The sequence below is a fragment of the Giraffa tippelskirchi genome, chromosome 8, assembly GCF_054371585.1.
Source record: "Giraffa tippelskirchi isolate mGirTip1 chromosome 8, T2T-mGirTip1v1.2.pri, whole genome shotgun sequence".
Taxonomy (NCBI): domain Eukaryota; kingdom Metazoa; phylum Chordata; class Mammalia; order Artiodactyla; family Giraffidae; genus Giraffa; species Giraffa tippelskirchi.
In genome coordinates, this window is record NC_137282.1 from 82,686,132 (window position 1) to 82,704,479 (window position 18,348).

Sequence of the window (18,348 nt, forward strand, 5' to 3'; positions counted from 1 at the left end):
TACCTTCTGAAGTTCTCCTACAATGACAGTGAATTGATGTTCACAAAGAAGTTTCCATAAAGCCAGAGCCTGGTATGATTTTCGAACCAACTGCTGGATTGCCTGAAGTGAAATCTTTTCACTCAGTTGAGCCTCTAATTACAAAACACAACTAATGAAGTTTGCAAAATGACAGGTTAAGTTTTATTTAAGTAAAACAACATTTCATCTCAAATAAAGACAACCATAGTAAAGGGTGAGATCCTTAGCATTCTCCTTCTGCCGATCACAGGGAATGATGATCATGAGTTGTTGAATTCATGGCTTTATCCTCTCACTATAATATAAGGAAGTGCTTCTGTGTGTGTGCATACATAAACAGTAAAAATGTGCAGTTTTGGACAACTTACAACCATTGTTTTTTTCTGCTCAGTTATATTTTCACAGGCTACTCATATTGATAAATGTAAGTCCAGTTCATTTATTTTAATTGCTAAGTATTCTACCATGTAAGTTTTACCACAATTAGGTCCATTTTCCACCAGGGACGGGGGAGCCTGGTGAGCTGTTGTCTATGGGGTCGCACAGAGTCGGACACGACTGAAGCGACTTAGCAGCAGCAGCAGCCACCTGTAGGACATTTCTACTGTTTCCAGTGTTTTGCTACTAAAACAGTAATGCAATAAATAACCTTAAAAAAGGTCTCCTTGAAGCCAGCCAAAGAATCTGCTTACCTGAATGTGTTTCTGCAGAAATTTAGAAAATGCTGGCAATAGGAAAGCCATGTTACGAGCCTTAAAGACATTGAAGTCATTAAGGTCCCTGAAAATGGCTACAAGGCATTTTAATGGTGGGAAATACTTCATAAGATGTGCTATTTTTTTTTTTTTTTTTTGTAAAGCTTCACTGTAACTAGTGCTAACAACTTGGGAGTTTGTAAATTTTAGTAAAATCACATTTGTTTTTTAGAAAAAAAAAAAAAGTCTCCTTGAAAACACAGTCAAGTTTTGATGGGACTGTTTTTCATATTAAGATGCACTGGAGAATCATGAAATCAATTCAGTCAGTCATGATAGCTTTTTTTCCCCTCCCTCTTAAAAAAGGAAATAGAATGAAAAAGGAGGGGGAAATAGAGTACAAAATAGTTTTAGTTGTTGCTTAAAATTGTGTTCAGCTGTATGTGTATGCTTTTAAACATCTGGGTTGTAATGTAAAAATTATTTCTTACTGTGAGGAAAAAAGTCTGATAAAGACTGCTCCTGCATATATACTGAGAAGTGAAACTGCTGGCTTTGAATACATTTTTAGCTTTTACTAGGTATGATCAAAATGCTCACCAAAGTGGTTATTTCAGTGTATACTGCCAGCAATTTGAATGCTCCTCTTTGTAAAAATCCTTATTATTGCTTGTATTGTATCAAGCCTACCTGAAAAGAAGTACTAAAAAATAGAATTTACAAATACAAATCCAGAAAACTGGATCCAGCAGGAAGGAAAGAAAGTATTTGGGGACAAAAGTAAATGGCTGGGTCTTAATTAGCAAAGTTCTATAAGCCAGAATAACTGGCTCAAACAACAGAAGGCAAAGAACTTAAAAAAAAATAATTAAATGGCAGACAGAACTTAAAATAATATTTTATTACTATTCCAAGTCACATCTGGAATAATTAAGGGTTACAAGAACTTTTCAGCTCCTTTGCTCCTTCCTTAGTTGTTACATTTTATAATTGATTAAAAAAAAAACCAAACCTAACACTTGACTCACATTGTAAGCTCTGTAAGAAATACCACTTCACACATATAAGCATAGAAATTTAAAAAAAGAAAAAGAAAAATTACTGGTGATAATGTGGAGAAAACTGGAATACTCTGTGTACTAGTGGTATAAATGTATAATGGTATAGTTGTTATGAAAAAGTTATGGTGGTTACTCAAAAAATTAAAAATAGAACTACACATAATCCAGCAACTACACTTCTGGGCACATAAGAAAATAACTGAAAGTGGGAACTCAAATTTCTATTTGTATACCATATTCATAGCAGAATTATAAAAATACCCCAAAGGGTGAAGGCAATATAACTAGGATCCCACAAGCCGTGTGGTGTGGCCAAAAAAAATAAATAAATAAAAAGTAAAAAAAAAACAGAAAAGGTACATATCATCATGTTTTCTGGTGGAAGAAAGGAAAAAAAAATTATGAGCTGAAAGTTATGGAAATACAAGATGTCCATATTATACTTATGCAAATAACACTAATATTATTTTAATAAAAATATTCATTAACACAAATGACATCAAGAGATGCCCACTGTTTTCTATTCACCTAATAAAACTCTTTACTCAGGTCATCAACGTTTAACTGATCAATCAGAAGCAATAATTTACCGTGCAACTTCCTCTGCAGCTCCTGTTGCATCTGCTGAGTATTTCCATTTTCAGGACGCATGAATCCTATCAGCCTCTGCTGTACTTTGGCAGCAGTACTGAAACAGAAATTTCAGAAAATATATTAAAAGGGTTGTGCAACTATTACCATCACCTAATTTTAAAGCATTTTTACCCACTTTCTATTTGCAGTCAATTTTTATTTCTTCATTTCCTAAGCAACAGCTCACCTACTTTCAATCTGAATATTTCATACAAATGAACATATTGTTATGAATATTCTTTTCCTCTGTAGATCAGTAAAATAATCACTGGTTAACAAGTTAAACCTGGAGCATTTTATTTATTAGTTAAAAAAAATTTTTTTTGGCCATGCAGCTTGGCATGGGGGAATCTTAGTTTCCCGACCAGGGATTGAACCCATGCCCCCTGCAGTAGGAAGCATGGACTCCTAACCACTGGACCACAGAGGAATCCCCAATCTGAAGCATTTTAATCTCTCAGATGCTTAAATTTTCGCTGAGAGTAAACAGATAACATAGCTTCCCTCTATCGAACACTTGCTTTCTGTCCCCACCAATGACTTAAAATAATTCTATAAGGTACATTTATTAAGAATCCCATTTAACAGATTTCGAAAACTTCAGGACAAAAGTAAAAAGCAAAGAACCAGCTGTAAGGAAATACTGGTCATTGAGAGAAATGAGCTAATAAAAGCATTTGGGGAAGAATCTGATTATTTCAGCTCTTAGTGCAATGTCAGGGATGCAAAGAAAAGAATGATGAACTTAAAAAATTTATATGCAAAACTGAAACAGACTCACAGACAATAGAAAACAAACAAGGGGCTACCAAAAGGGATAGGAAAGGAGGGGGGCAAAGTAAAGGTATGAGATGAAGAGATACAAAATAGTATGTGTAAAATAGATAAGCTGTAAGGATGTATTGTATAGCACAGGAAATTGTAGCCATTAACTTGTAATAACTTTCAAAGGAGTATAATCTGTAAAAATACTGAATTCAATGCTGTACACCTGAAACTAATATAATATTGTAAATCAACTATACTTCCATTAATAGAAAAAAAAGACCCTGGTGCTGGGAGAGATTGAGGGCAGGAGGAGAAGGGGGCGACAGAGGATGAGATAGTTGGATGGTATCATCGACTCAATGGCCATGAGTTTGAGCTAACTCTGGGAGATGGTGAAGGACAGGGAAGCCTGGTATTCTGTAGTCCATGGGGTCACAAAGAGTCAGAGATAACTTAGTGACTAAACAACAATAAACTGAGATGGGGTCAAAAGACAAAGGTTATAAACTGAGTTAAAAAGTGGTAGGGTCTAGAAACTGATATATACATGTTAAAATACAGTTAACAGAATTCCGAAGGCTAAACATAAAAAAAACCTGATACAACCTTAGGGGACAACCAAATACTACATTCCAACATTTTTAAAATCTTTGTACCCCCCAAATTTTACTTGTAAAGAAATTCATATGAATATTACTGAACAAGTACACAAACATGTATAAAGAATACTTACTGAAACCATACTATCAAGAAATAGATAAAAACTAATGAACATTTTTTGTTGTTCATTCATTTTGTTCTTCATTCATGTTGTTCAAAATTATAAATAGCATTATATTACTAATAGCTTGAATATAATGGAATACCATGTAGCCAATACATGTGGCACTAATGGTAAAGAACCCGCCTCCCAATGCAGGAGATGTAAGAGATGTGGGTTTGATCCCTGGGTTGGGAAGATCCCTTGGAGGAGAGCATGGCAACTCACTCCCGTATTCTTCCCTGGAGAATCCCATGGACAGAGGAGCCTGGTGGGCTATAGTCCATAGGTTCACAAAGAGTCGGATACGACCGTGTGACTTCACTTAAAGGATATACTGAATGTAACCAATGTTTCACAAAAGTATGACTATTTAGATTCTATATATTTTTTTTACAGTAGAACTACTACTCAGCCATAAAAAGGAACAAAATTTTGTCATCTGCAGCAACATGGATGGACTTGGTGAAATAAGTCAGAGACAAATACTGTATATCACTTACATGTGGAATCTAAAAAGTACAACAAACTACTGGATATAACAAAACAGAAGCAGACTCACAGATATAGAGAACTAGAGGTTACGAGTAGGGGTGGGGAATGGGTTGCCATTTCCTTCTCCAGGGGATCTTCCCAACCCAAGGATTGAACCCAGGTCTCCTGTATTGCAGGCAGATTCTTTTACTTGGTGGTGGCGCCTTTGGAAGGTAATTAGGTCTGGGTGAGGTCATGAGGGTATAGCCCCATGATGAGATTACTACCCATATAAGAAGAAAGCAGAGAACTTTGGGTCTGGTTCTCTCTCTGCCACATAAGGACACAGAAAGAAAGCAGCTGTCTGCAAACTAGGAAGAAGGTCCTCACTGGAACTTAATCATGCTGACACTCTACCTCAGACTTCCAGCCTCCAGAACTACAAAAAATAAATGTTTGTCAGCTAAGGCAGTTTATGGTATTTTTGTTACTTCACCTTGTTATTAAGATAGGGAGTGATTGCTAATGGGTATAAGGTTTCTTTTTGGTGTGATACAGCTGTTCTGGAATTAGATAATGGTGATGAAATTTTAACTTTATGAATATACTAAAAACCATGAAACTTTTTTAAAAGGACAAATTTTATAATATGTAAATTAAATCTCAGGCACAAAAAGGGAAATAAATTTTACTTATTCTTACTTTGGATTTCCTAATGGTCCTCCAGTAAATTGGGAGTTTCTATCTAGAAATTCTTGCAAACCTTTCAGTTCTAGTAGCACTGACTCCAGCAGTTGGGAGGGAACACTACTTTCAATCTGAAAAAGAAGAAATATTTTAAAAAATGTAAAAACAATGAAAAAGAGTATTCATAAGAAACATATACTCTATATACCCATAATTGAATATTGAATTTTAATTTCGAGGTACCCTATCTTCACAAATAGGAAAGGTATTCCTTATATTATTTATACTTGGTGACCAAAATAAAGAGCTAGACACCCACATTCCACCCTTGCTGTTTTGGTTAATCAGGTATAATTTACAGACAGTAAAATGCAAAAATCTTAAGTGAACACTTTGATAGCTTTTTACATCTTAAGAGTCACCACCCAGACCACAATACTGAATATTTCCAACACCCAAGAAAGTTCTCTATCGCCCCTTTCTAGTCATTAGTCATCCTATCTTCTAGGTAAGCAACCACTTTTCTTACCTCTACCAAAAAAAGTATAGATTGATTCTGCCTGTTCAAAATTCACATAAATGGAATCATATATTAAGTAAATACACTCTGATTCTTAGAAATGTGAATTTTAAGAGTATCAGAGCTAAAGATATATTTGATATCTTTCCATTGTAAAAAGAAAAAGCTTAAAATAAGTTGCACACATACTTCACACTAAAAAATTTTTATTACTTGAATTTATGATAATACAAACTTCTGTTTCTTAAAGCACTCTGGAAGTATGTCAATGCATGGAATTTAGTGCTGTGTTCATGGAGTTTGCAGGCATATAAGCAAAACATTAAACAGTAATTTTGAGCAATATTAAGCATTAGGACTGACTCTAGCCCTCATGACAATGTTACAAGGAAGATCCACTCTCATTCTACTTTAAGTTATCAGGCTCTTAAATGTTAAATTTACTCATCAGTTAACAGGTGAGAGAGCTTGAGATGTAATTCAGGGGGTGAACAGTTTACTGAACAAGTACACAAACACATACATGAAGGAATAATCATTGCATGCTGTTTATAATATTAAGAAATATGAAACGATCTACTTATCCACTGAAAATATAAACTGGTTACATAGATGTGATGGAATACTATTGTACAACACACTTACTGCAGTTATCTCTCTGTTGCCACTCTTAAATACTCTCTCCACAACTAAACTGGCATCCCATATGTTTCTGGAACAAACAAATGTTTTAATGATTGTGCTGTAGATGAATAAAAACAATTACAATGTAGTAAATCCTTTTCTGTGTGTTTATTTAGTTTTTAAAGTGTGGCAATGACTTCATTTAACATTTTACTAAGTTATCTGAAAGAATAACAACAACAACAACAAAAAAACAGGAAAACTTCCAAACTTGATGTCATTTCACATAATGAAATACTGCTGAGGAAAAATCAAAGACTCTGGGTAATAAGTTGTAAACAAGGAAGTTCTGAGTTATGAGTTCTGCACTGTTTCACATTTTTAAGCAAAATGATTTGTATGAAAGCATACATCTCAAATTTAAGAAAAGCATACACCAGACATGATAATTAAGTGGATACAGCAGAATGATTGCAAAATGGCTGTAATTGTATACCTACTCCCTACACCTAGCCTCTTTACAATATGACTGATGACTCTTTTATAACAAGGAGTCTGTTTCCCATCTTTTGAACCTGGGCTGGCTCGGAGATGTCCCCTTGACAAGTAAACGAGGTGGAAATGATACGCCAGTTCTGAGCCTAGGCATCAGGAGGCTGTGCAAGTTTCTACTCTCTCTCATGGAACCTTGCCACCACCAAGTCAATGATCTTTGACTAGCCTGCCAGAGGATGAGAGAACAATCCAGCTGTCCCAGCCGTGGCCACTCTAGACCAACACACAAACAAAACCCTGAACATGTGCCAGAGAGTTCCAAGTAGAACTCTCTTCTACCTCAATGCTGATTTCATATTATGGAGTGGTTTGTTACACTCCATGTTAATATACGTAGATATATTTTGAAGACACATATACATATGTGAAATAGTAACAAATATAATTTGATGGTTAGATAATAGAAAAGGTGAATGACAGAAAACCATCTCATTAATGGTCAAGTGAGCTTAAACTGTAAGTAAAATTTAGTAGGAATAAATGATGTTCCAAATTTGAAGCTAAAAATGTTCAACTGTACAAAATGGAACAAGGTGAGCAATAGTTAATTATTCTATGAAAAACTTACCCCATGATTCGAGAAAAGTAAATGCAAATACCATTGTGTTTTCCAGAGTACACAATCTCTGGTCCAACCATACAACTCATACCTGTGGCCTGAGTTGCTGGGCTTCCCAAAGCACACACTGGAGTAGACATGGCAGGGGGGTGAACACCTTGTACACAAATAAGAAAATCAAATCTCAAAATTTAACCGTAAACATTCAGAATTCTCAAAAACCCAAATCAGTTGTACCTGGGCCCATAGGTAAAAAGTTACAAAAATATTGAAATAACTAGTTATTTAATTTGATTTTCCTTGACAAGAAGAGAGACTTAGACTTGGTTAGGAACTCTCAGGTTGGCTTTCAAGTGTGGCAATGCAGGATGAAAAGGAAAGCAAGCTTACAATCACTGCATCTTAATGGTGGAAATGAAACAGGTCAGTTAGTTCAGTGCTGGTGATTACATCCTGGTACTCACAAAGGGGGCTCTCTAGGTAGGCTAGGTAAAGGCATTCATGGCTGAATGCCAATGCTTGTTTGGATGCCACTTCTATTAAATTACATTATTTTCAGGGGAATAGGACAAGGTAATCTTCCCCACTCTAAGTGTCAAGAATAATAATTCATAATGTTGGCACCAAAAAGAATAGTAATAGCATCCTAAAACAGAGAAAAGTGGTACCTTGAGATGGTGTTCCTAAGAAGGATGGATTTGGATACAGAGTACCACTAGGAACAGGAGAACCTGAAAAGAGAACAATATAAAGACTGATAAAATTATCTCCCAGTTTTTTAAATCTGATCAAAATCAGACACAGAAACTGTTTCTAAGCATAAGAGTAAGAAGGGGCACCACTCATAATATATTCAAGAATTAGGGACCCATTTCCTAGCAATTTTCTAACAATTCCCATTTTGAAAAACACTGAGGAGGGAGTTTGTTATTAAATCACTCAACTCTTTCCTGTTGAATAAGTAACAAATGAGTTCTGTAAATATTATTGCTTACATCTTATTTTGTTTCCCAGTATACATTAAGGATTCACTATATATAATTCTAATCAGACATCTATAGAATTATTCCCTAACAATCCAGTAGCAGAAAAGAAAACATAACAAAATTTTTTATCCATTAAAATATGTTACTATGTGTGCTCAGTGGTGTTCGACTCTTTGTGAACCCATGGACTGTAGCCCACCAGGCTCCTCGGTCCATGGTATTTTCCAGGCAGGAATACTGGGGCAGTCTGCCATTTCCCACTCCAGAGGATCTTCCCGACCCAGGGATCAAACTCACATCTCCTGTGTCTCCTGCCTTGGCATGCAGATTCTTTACCACTGAGCCACCTGGGAAGCCCTAAAATATGCTACAAAGCTTTTAAAATTCAAGCTCTGTTAGAAATAGTTTCATTTCAGGGTTTCATACTCACCAGAGTAGACAGGAGAGCCCAGGATGGGACCGACATTACTTGGAGTGGGGAGGGTGGTTGGAAATCTCATCTGTGCTTCACCACCGTACCTATTTTTATGACAACAGGGGCTGAGTTTATTCAGTGAAACTATCCATTTTAAAAGCTGGACTTGTTTCAAGTCCTGCTTAGCTTCAGGATAAATGCTTTAAACATTAGCGACTTCAATGCATCATGCTGACAGTGAAATACACACATAGATACCTAATAAAATACTTATTTAGTAAATGTTGACTTGAAACTGCTACCAAGAAGAATTATAAGGGACTTTGGCAATTTCTAAAAAAGGGTCTGTGAAGCATAGGATTTATTTAATGAGTGTATGGTACTATAATCCCCACACTAGAATTATGGTTAGACTACTCAAAAAATTCTTTTAAAAAATTGCATTTTAAATTTATTCTTAGCTAAATATTTTCCAAACAATATCTCTTTGATACCCACGTTTCCTGGAAGTGATACAGAATCTCTCCATGCAAATGATACACATAAAGCAGAACTGGTATAGTCTTTGAGGAAGTAGAAAAGACAAATGAGATAGTAACTGAGGTAGAAAGAAGACCAGACAAAAGAAGTTGGAGAAAAGAATCCAGAGAAGGGGTTATAATGCATAAATTATGCTCATCAAGGTGCTTCTAGGTGTATTATCACCTTTCCAGATTTCATCTTTTTGCAGATAAATTTTACTAACTTGCCTATATGGTCACTTAAATGTTTTGTAATGACCACATTAGCCAATGCATCCATTAAAAAAAAAGAGGCCAAAAACAAGAGAAAAGTGACAAACACACCTGAAGAAAGCCCGAGTAGCCCAAGCAGATACTTCTCTGTCACAGGCAGCAGTAGAACAGGCAAGAATAAGGCAAGTCGCACAAGCTTGGTCTTCCTGTTAAAAAAAAGAATTATCTTCCCTTAGAGTAAATGTAAACATTTTGAATGTTTTGAAACATTTGAAAGTTTTGTTTGCTACTGTATCCAGTGTTTAAATCTGTGTACAGAGCAAGTACTTGATAAATATTTACTGAATGAATGAAAGCAGCAGGTATGAAAAAGGAGAGGTAAACACTATTGGTTTTAAAGTTTCTCATAGGCACCACTATTAAAGGATGTTCTCTTTTTCTTTTTATCTAGATTCTATTTTAGTTTCTGGTTTAGTCACCTCCTTTTTTTCTCAAGGTGTTTTAATCTTTTAGAAAACAACACAGCTAACATGTATTAAGTTCTTGCCATGTGCCAGGCACTATTTTAAGAGTTTAAAGCATATTAATCTTCATGTCACATATTATAATTTAATACATATTTTACACATGAGGAAATGGAAGCTCAGAGAACTCAAGTAATCTACTCAGATGGTGGAGCTGGTTTGAATCTAGAGTGTGTATATTTAACTTTGATATGATATTCCTGACTTTAAGCATTCCCAGTATTACCTCATCATTTTCTAGTTATGGTTTTAAAATACTAGCAGCATCACTGTTACCCCAAATTTTTTCATGTCATTAAGCAAAAAAAAAAAAAGTTATTTATCTGTAAATGTGTTATCCTTTATTTTACTTTTTAGAAAACTTTTTGTTAACATTTTGTATTGGGGTATAGACGATTAACAATGTTGTGATAATTTCAGGTAAAGAGAGAAGGTACTCAGCCATACAAATACATGTATACATTCTCCCCCAAACTCCCCTCCCATCCAGGCTGCCACATAACATTGAGCAGAGTTTCATATGCTATAATGCAGGTCCTTGTTGGTTATCCATTTTATCTGTATTTATCTATAAATGTCTTGTCCTTTAATAAAAAATATATTTGTCATATAATTTGACCATCACACTCTTACTAGTACATTTTAATGATAAGAATTTATCAACAGAATAAAAAACATGAGCATTTACCATAAACCTTATAGCATATTAATCCTATTCCCAAACCAGTACATATATGATTAAAGCAAAGAAAGGAAGACTGGTATTAATCTCATCATTTTGATCCTAACTTACATAAAATGTAGATATCATTCTCATTGTTTAAAACATCATCACATTAAAAAAAATTACAAATAATTACCTGATGTAATTTAAAGAATCTTTCAATCTCTTCTCCATCTCCACCCACATTACTCACAAGTAGATGCCTCAGTTGATCCACGGGTCTAAGCTTATGAAACATAAGACTCCCCTAAGAAGTTAAACAAAAAAGAAGATGAATACTAGATTTACTAAGAATGGCTAGTAACAATGGACCCTACCTTAAAAAAAACAAAAAAAAAACTTCAAGAACATAAAGTACACTGGTCAAAAAGATCATCTCATCTACATTTCAACTCCCAAGCCACCCTAGATCTATATATCCACACGGAAAACTTAAAAAGTGAAGCTTTATAAACCTTTAGCTAATGCACAGTACTAATACATGAATAGTCAGATAAGTGGAACAAAGTAGAAAGTTCTGATACAAGCTCAAGTAAATACTAGAATTTAATATATAATAAAAGCTGCCCCTCAAACTAAAGGATCAGAATTAGATTATCCATTAATCACAAAGGCACAAGTACATCCACTTCAGAAAAAACTGAAGCTGGATCCATTCTCATACCTAAACCAAGATAAATTCCAAACAGAAAGGACAAAATAAAACTATAACAGAATAGTACTAAAAGAAACTACGGGTGAATGATTTCATGAACTTAGAGTGTGGAAGCTTTTTTAAAAAAAAAACTGTATCAGAAATCCCCCAAAATAACAGAATATTTCAACTACTTATAAACCTATTCACATGGAAAAAAAAAATCTCAATAAAGAAAATCAAATGACAAACCAAAAAAAATGTTTGAGACTAAATCACAAAAAGTTCCCTTAATATATAAAGAGTTTCTATAAATCAAAAAGACAAACTTAACAGAGAAGTAGGTAGAGAATCGGAACAGACAATTCACAGAAAAATAAACACTAGAAATGACCATCAACCTCACTCTTAATAGATTGGGTACTGTACTTGTACAGGATGTAAGGAAAGAGGCACTCAACAGTCACTGACATGGACTATGTATACAGCGAAACCAGAAACATCTATCAAATTGATAAATACACATACTTTTTAATCCAGAAGATGCAATTCTATAGCTCTACTCACACATGTGAAATTATATATGCACAAGTTTGTAGCATTATATTTAACAGCAAAAGATGATCCATTAATAGGGACCTAGTTAAATATGGCACATCCATAAAAAGGAATGCCTTTCAAACATAAAACAGAGTGAGAAAGTCCTAATATCAATATGGAAAGATGTCTAAAATATATCTTTGAAACATAAAAAGCAGCAGCACATATGGTATTATTTGTTCACAAATATATTTGTATTGTTTGTATAACGTATCTCTGGAAAGATACAAATTCTGATGACGTGGGAGTCTGTAGGGAAGGGACCCAAACCAGAAGGGAGATTTTATTGTGTATGCTGCTGCTGCTGCTAAGTCACGTCAGTCGTGCCCGACTCTGTGCGACCCCATAGACGGCAGCCCACCAGGCTCCTCCGTCCCTGGGATTCTCCAGGCAAGAATACTGGAGTGGGTTGCCATTTCCTCCTCCAGTGCATGAAAGTGAAAAGTGAAAGTGAAGTCGCTCAGTCAAGTCTGACTCTTCCCCTCGGTTTACCACTGGAATTCTGTCAATGCATTACTACTCAAAAAATAAATACTAAAAAATGTTGTATACTACTTGATAAAGAGTGAGTTCTTTTTGTTGCATTTTTGGTATTTATAACTATTCCTTAAGAATATTTTAAGAGTAAACATTCCTAAGTGCTTAAGTAAATGACTCTATTAAGCAACTATTGCAGAATACTTTGACAAAAATGTTAAATATGGCTTCTTTTTGTCTCTACCTTAACAGGATATGCACGTACCTGTGCTGAGAGGAGAACAAACTTCTTGGGAGGCAACATGTGCTGCTGTACAACAACTGGTGAGTCAGTTATTGGAATATGATCCTTATTTAAGGGTGTGATAATTTTATCTACTTTCAACTCATCTATTGCAGAAAGAGCCCAGGAATGACCATCAACACGAGTAGTCATCTATGTAGACGAAATAAATTTTTGTATACATATAATTAAAGTTACATAAAGCAAAATCTTCTAAAAAGGATACAATCTTTGAATAAATGTAGGATTTAACAAATTAATAATATATTAGGATGAACATTCTCAAAAGTCAGTATTTAATTTTTTAATACCTATTATTTTCATTGAGCATCTTCTATGATAGTAAATAATCTTTTCATAATAGAAGAAAAAGGCAAATTTTTCTTAAGATAAACTATACATACTATAACTACAATTTTTTCAATAACCAAAGGCTATATATCTTCTACCTTCTTTCCAGGGTGAACTGATCTACACTGGTAGGTTCAGTGCTCATATTTCCTGACACATAGTTTTGCTCTCTTTTGAAGTTGTATTTGCTTTCTAAACTAAGATATTCTTTTTAAAAAAGTATCTTAGTCTTCTGAAATACTTTATTATAAAAAATTTAAAGCATCAATAAAATGTTGAAAGTACACTGTATGTCCACATGCCTGATACCCAGATTCAACAATTGATAGCATTTTGCCACATTTGCTTTCTTCTCTCTTTCTATATTTTTTGAATTACTGAACTATTTGAAAGTTATGAATATCATGTCACCACTAAATATTAATATATTTGCATGCATCTCTTAAAAATAAGGATGTCCTCTTACATAACCATAAAACTATTCTAACATGTAAGAATATTAACATTTCTCTAATACAATCTGATGCCCAGCCAATACAGAATTTTTCCATTGTCCTAATGTCTTTTATAGCTGTCTTGGGGAGACCAGAATTTGATTCTTAATGTTCATGAGCTATATTTACACTTGTTTTTTATTTTAAGTCCACATTTGTTTGAGAACTCAAGTATACAGATGAAGTGATATGATGTATAGTACCTACTTTAAAAACAAAAACAAATAATAGCTAACATTTATCGAGTACTTCCTATGTGCCAGGTAGTATTTTGAGCACCCTGAACACATGAACTCATTTAATCCCACTGTCACCCCATAGAGGTAGGTACTATTAATATTAAAACTACTATAGATGAGGAAATTGAGGGCCAGAGACATATTAAATCCTTTGAGTCACTGCTCTGAGAAAATGGAGCCAGATTTCAAACCTGCACCCTAACACTGTGCTCCCATCAAGACAGGGTTTCTATCTTCCTGAGTTCTGAATCCTTATAGTCTATCACAGAATGAGGCATATAGTATGTGCTCAATAACCCCTAAAGGATAAAGAAAAGAATTTGAGAAAGGTGCTCCTTGTCTCTATACCTACCTGCCTTTACCCCAGTTTCTTAGGCCATGTCAGAAAGTTGGAAGAGCCCATTCAAACCATGTTCCCCCTTCCCATGATTGGGGTCTTCCTCCACCCATCTACACACACCTTTTCCTACTTCCCTTGACAAGAGGGTTCAGTTTGAGAATAACCAAAAGCAGCCAGTGACAACTAGAGTCAAAATGCCTTTAAAGAGATGGCTCCAAAGAGACTCTCAGACATTCAGACCCTAGTGGGGGTTGGTTGATCTGCTTTGATCAGCAGCCTACAGGTGCAGGTAACAGGAGCTATGCTAGGGCATCTAGGAGGACACATGGAAGTGGAATAGGGGACACTCACAGGAGTGAGCATCTCTGGCCTCTTAGCGCATTCTGGGCTAGGATGAGTGGCCCAGGTGTGGGGCTGGGCCAGGATAGGCAAGGGCCACATCTTTCTCCCAGGACCTCTCCATTGACTTCATGGAGTATGTGCTAATATTTACTTTTAAAACACAATTATGTGTTTGTGTATATACATTTGTATATGCGGGGAAAAGAGATGAAACAAGATGGAGTGAAGGGTAATTCCTTAATGTGGGGTTCAGTTTACCATTCTATTTTTGCATATATTTGAAATTTTCTATAATTACAAGAAAAAAGTTAAATATTTAGATGGAACTATAAATTAAAGAGATCATAAGAATAAAATTCTAAGTCATAACTAAAATAGATGGCCTCATGATAACTAAAAATATAATATATTCAAATGGGACAAAGATAATTTCATTAAAGATATAGGTATTTTCAGGTACCTTATGAAAAATATTCTAAACGGGTTCCAATGTTTTCTTTAAAGATTTTTTTAATGAGTACCATAATGACTTCTCATCTTAGAGAGGAAAAACAAAGAACTAACAGTATATACTCCTTTTCAGTAAGACTGCTAATCATAGAAGATTATTACAAGCAAACAGTAATAAATCAAAAGATAAAGTTTCTCATTATTTTGTTCTTCGTTTAAAATTATGTAAAAAATTCTTTAAAATCTCTCACGATAACTCACCTGAGTTTCCATCATTGGCTTTTGGAAAGGAAATGTATCATGGTTGACACACCACAAAATATCATTATCTTCATTTTCTGAGGCTGCCATCAGCAGAATACCTAAAAGTTTAATACGTAAAATCTCATTATAGGATGTCAAATACACCTCCACAATCATAATAATGTTAGTAACATTAGTATGGATACATAAATACACATATTAATCTTATAAGTAAATAAGTTGCAAAATAAACAAAAAATAAATCCTCTAAAAGGACATATAATCAGTGCTAGGGTAGCATCACTAAGTGTTCTAGACTGTAAACATTATTTCTTTCAGATAAATACAACTTATTTGTACATTTCTAAAGTTAGTATATGTTTACAATGAGCTTATTAATTTAATTATTATATTTTTAAAAAGTATTTAGTACATAAAAAATTGTTGACTTACAATCAATGGTATGTAATATTCAGTGAAATAGAGTTCATGTACTGGTTAATTCAAATACTCCATGAATAAAAATGATGAAGTTACTAGTGGAATGGCAGAGATAAATGTACTATGAAAGAATTACCTAAGCAATATTAGCTGACATGATAGTGAGGTTTTGAAACATGCTTTCCTAAGCTCAGTTCCAATTCCTCCCACTAATTTGCTCCCTTCATTCTGAATTAAGTGATATTAATCTTGAGTCCATTGGCTGACTGTAGGTGATGGGATCCTAACTAATTATTAAGCTATATAACTAGTTTATAAGAAATTGAGAATAGTTTATATCAAGTAGCAAGAAAATGCTTTCTTAAAATTAGTGTGTAAAGTTTGAAAAACTGAAATTTGATTGTATCATGCACATAACTGAAACCACCACATTTTCCCTCAATAGATTTCTAGCTTTAAAACTTAATTATATATATATGGTGGCATCAAAAATAATACTTAGAAATGCACTGAAGAGGTGCAAAATTTGTATAGTTTCTTACACATTACTATAAAACATTAAAGGGGGTATAATAGAAAGATATCCCATATTTATGGATTTGAAGGCAATATTTATAAGATGGGAATACCCCCTAAATTGATCTATATTTTCAACAATCAAAATACCATCTGCTTTTTTTTAGTGGCAGAAGTGACAGACTCATTCTAAAATTTATATGACAATTAAAGAGTTCTAGAATAGTCAAAAGAATCTTGAAAAAAAATGTTCAAGTGGGAATTTAAAAACTTATGACAAAGCAATAGTAATCACAGTGGGATACTGGCATAAGGATGGTAAAAGGACTTCTTACTAGGAACTCTTTACCCATTAGCAGCAGAGTGACTGCTAATGAAACATCAGCAGTGATGAAAACATTCTGAAATTAGATAATAGTGATGGTTATACAACTCTGTCAATAATCGAAACACTACCAGAATGTACACTTTAAAAGGCTAAATTTTATGGTATGTAAAAATTGTATCTCAATTATATGCTGTGAAGCTTCTGTTACAATGTATTTGAAAAAATTCCATTTGTAAAGGCAAGTTTCATTTGGGTGTTGAAAAATAAAATATTAGAAGACATAGTAGAATTAGTACAGAAAAGGCTTTAAATTATTAGAAAATTAAAATAAATTAACAAATGCTTTCTCACATTGGATAAAAGCACACACAGGTTTTTCTAGTTTTAATGTTCAACTAGAATCTCATTTTTTAAACTTAATTATGAATCCAAGAGTTCATCATCAAAATTTCATATTCCTGGATACAAAATTCTCCAAATCCATGAAGACGTGGACAAATGCTATCAGAAAAGTCATTCGAGTTTTCCTAACTATCCTGAAAAAGCAAAGTTCAAAGTCTGTTACAATGGATATAACACTGATTTTGACCAGTGAGTTCATATACAAGTACTTTTTAAGTTCAAAACAACTTGAAAAGTACTTAGATATTAAAAACTACAGTATTTATACATATATATGAATGTCATATGTCAATGAAAAATTGACATTTAAAAAATTTGAAATAAAAACTAATTAAAAAAAAGATAAAAAACTGGATAAAAAAATCCAAAATTTTCTGAATTTTATTGGAAGTTTCCTTGTTATTTTCAAATGTCTCACAAGGCAATCTAATTTTAAAATCTTTAAGCATCTAATATTCAATCTGACAGTATTTCAGAATTTACCTTTACTATAAAGAGCTTTATGTACTTTTGAAGGCTTTTCCACAGTTGAAGATGCAGAGAATCCAGGAGGTAGGCGGACGTGGACCAGGGTCAATGTATTAGGTCGTGCCAATGGCTGTCTGAATGGACAAGTGCTGAAATACAGCCTTACACCTGATCATGGTGTAAAATTATCCGTCATTAACAGGAAATAAAAGACACGAGGTACACATGCTATTGAAGCAATTCCATAGAAAAACAGAAAATTCTGTTAAAATCACATCTCATTTTCCTGACTGATCTTAAATCACCATGCACTCTACTAGCCGGAGTGGTTTCTAAGACAATACCACTTGGAACTGGGAGATAAATCAACACATTTCACCAGAAAGAGTCTAAAACTTGAGAGCAGACTCTGTCACTAAATATTAGCTACTTTACCTTTCAGGCCTGGTTTTACATCCATAAAATCAGGAGACAGAGCCTGAGGAATCTTCTGATTTTTCAAAAGCTTTCATTTTATGAATTATTAATATAGCTTGACAAAAGTGATACAGAAATAGAAACACATTTCCAAACCTGAAGATTATAAAAAGTTATCACAGTAATAGCACACAAATAAATAAAACAACATACCTGCATGTGTGACAGCCAGTAATTGACAGTCCAGTGATTCAGAGTTTTCAATCACTGCTATTTGAACAACTGGTTTAAAAACAGAACGATCTATGGTCCTAGAAGAAAGAAAAGCTGAACTTTATTTTTTAAATGTATCCACTAAATTACCAGGAACACATTCCACCAGGATTCTTACATGTTTAAATATGCTAAAATAGTTTAAGACTAGTTTTTGGAAAGCAATGCAACAGCAGCAAGAACTAATAAAGACTCTCGATTCTGTGTTTTTTATACTAACAATGTTAATAGTAATCCTTTTTTCAAAGACCGTAAGAGAAGGCTAAGTCCACTGGGTAAGTGGTTCAACAACAAGTTGTTCTTAGATCAT

General features: G+C 34.0%; 1 protein-coding gene and 1 non-coding gene across 5 annotated transcripts in view; one reads left to right on the plus strand and one right to left on the minus strand.

The window, feature by feature from the left end:
- Nucleotides 1–18,348, minus strand: part of NUP155 (nucleoporin 155) — a 54,742-nt gene that overhangs the window by 19,884 nt on the left and 16,510 nt on the right. For all 4 annotated transcript variants that reach the window (XM_081522024.1, XM_081522025.1, XM_081522023.1 and 1 more), the window contains 13 exons: nt 17,979–18,076; nt 17,364–17,516; nt 15,212–15,312; nt 12,717–12,887; nt 10,877–10,987; nt 9,604–9,698; nt 8,774–8,862; nt 8,026–8,088; nt 7,367–7,514; nt 6,265–6,331; nt 5,115–5,230; nt 2,368–2,465; nt 4–134 (listed from right to left, as the gene is read on the minus strand). In XM_081522024.1, coding sequence (XP_081378150.1) covers nt 4–134; nt 2,368–2,465; nt 5,115–5,230; nt 6,265–6,331; nt 7,367–7,514; nt 8,026–8,088; nt 8,774–8,862; nt 9,604–9,698; nt 10,877–10,987; nt 12,717–12,887; nt 15,212–15,312; nt 17,364–17,516; nt 17,979–18,076 — 1,441 coding nt within the window. The remainder of the gene's footprint in view (nt 1–3; nt 135–2,367; nt 2,466–5,114; nt 5,231–6,264; nt 6,332–7,366; nt 7,515–8,025; nt 8,089–8,773; nt 8,863–9,603; nt 9,699–10,876; nt 10,988–12,716; nt 12,888–15,211; nt 15,313–17,363; nt 17,517–17,978; nt 18,077–18,348) is intronic.
- Nucleotides 690–819, plus strand: LOC145519325 (small nucleolar RNA SNORA33). Its single transcript, XR_014063731.1, has one exon. It is a non-coding gene; the product is annotated as a small nucleolar RNA SNORA33 (small nucleolar RNA).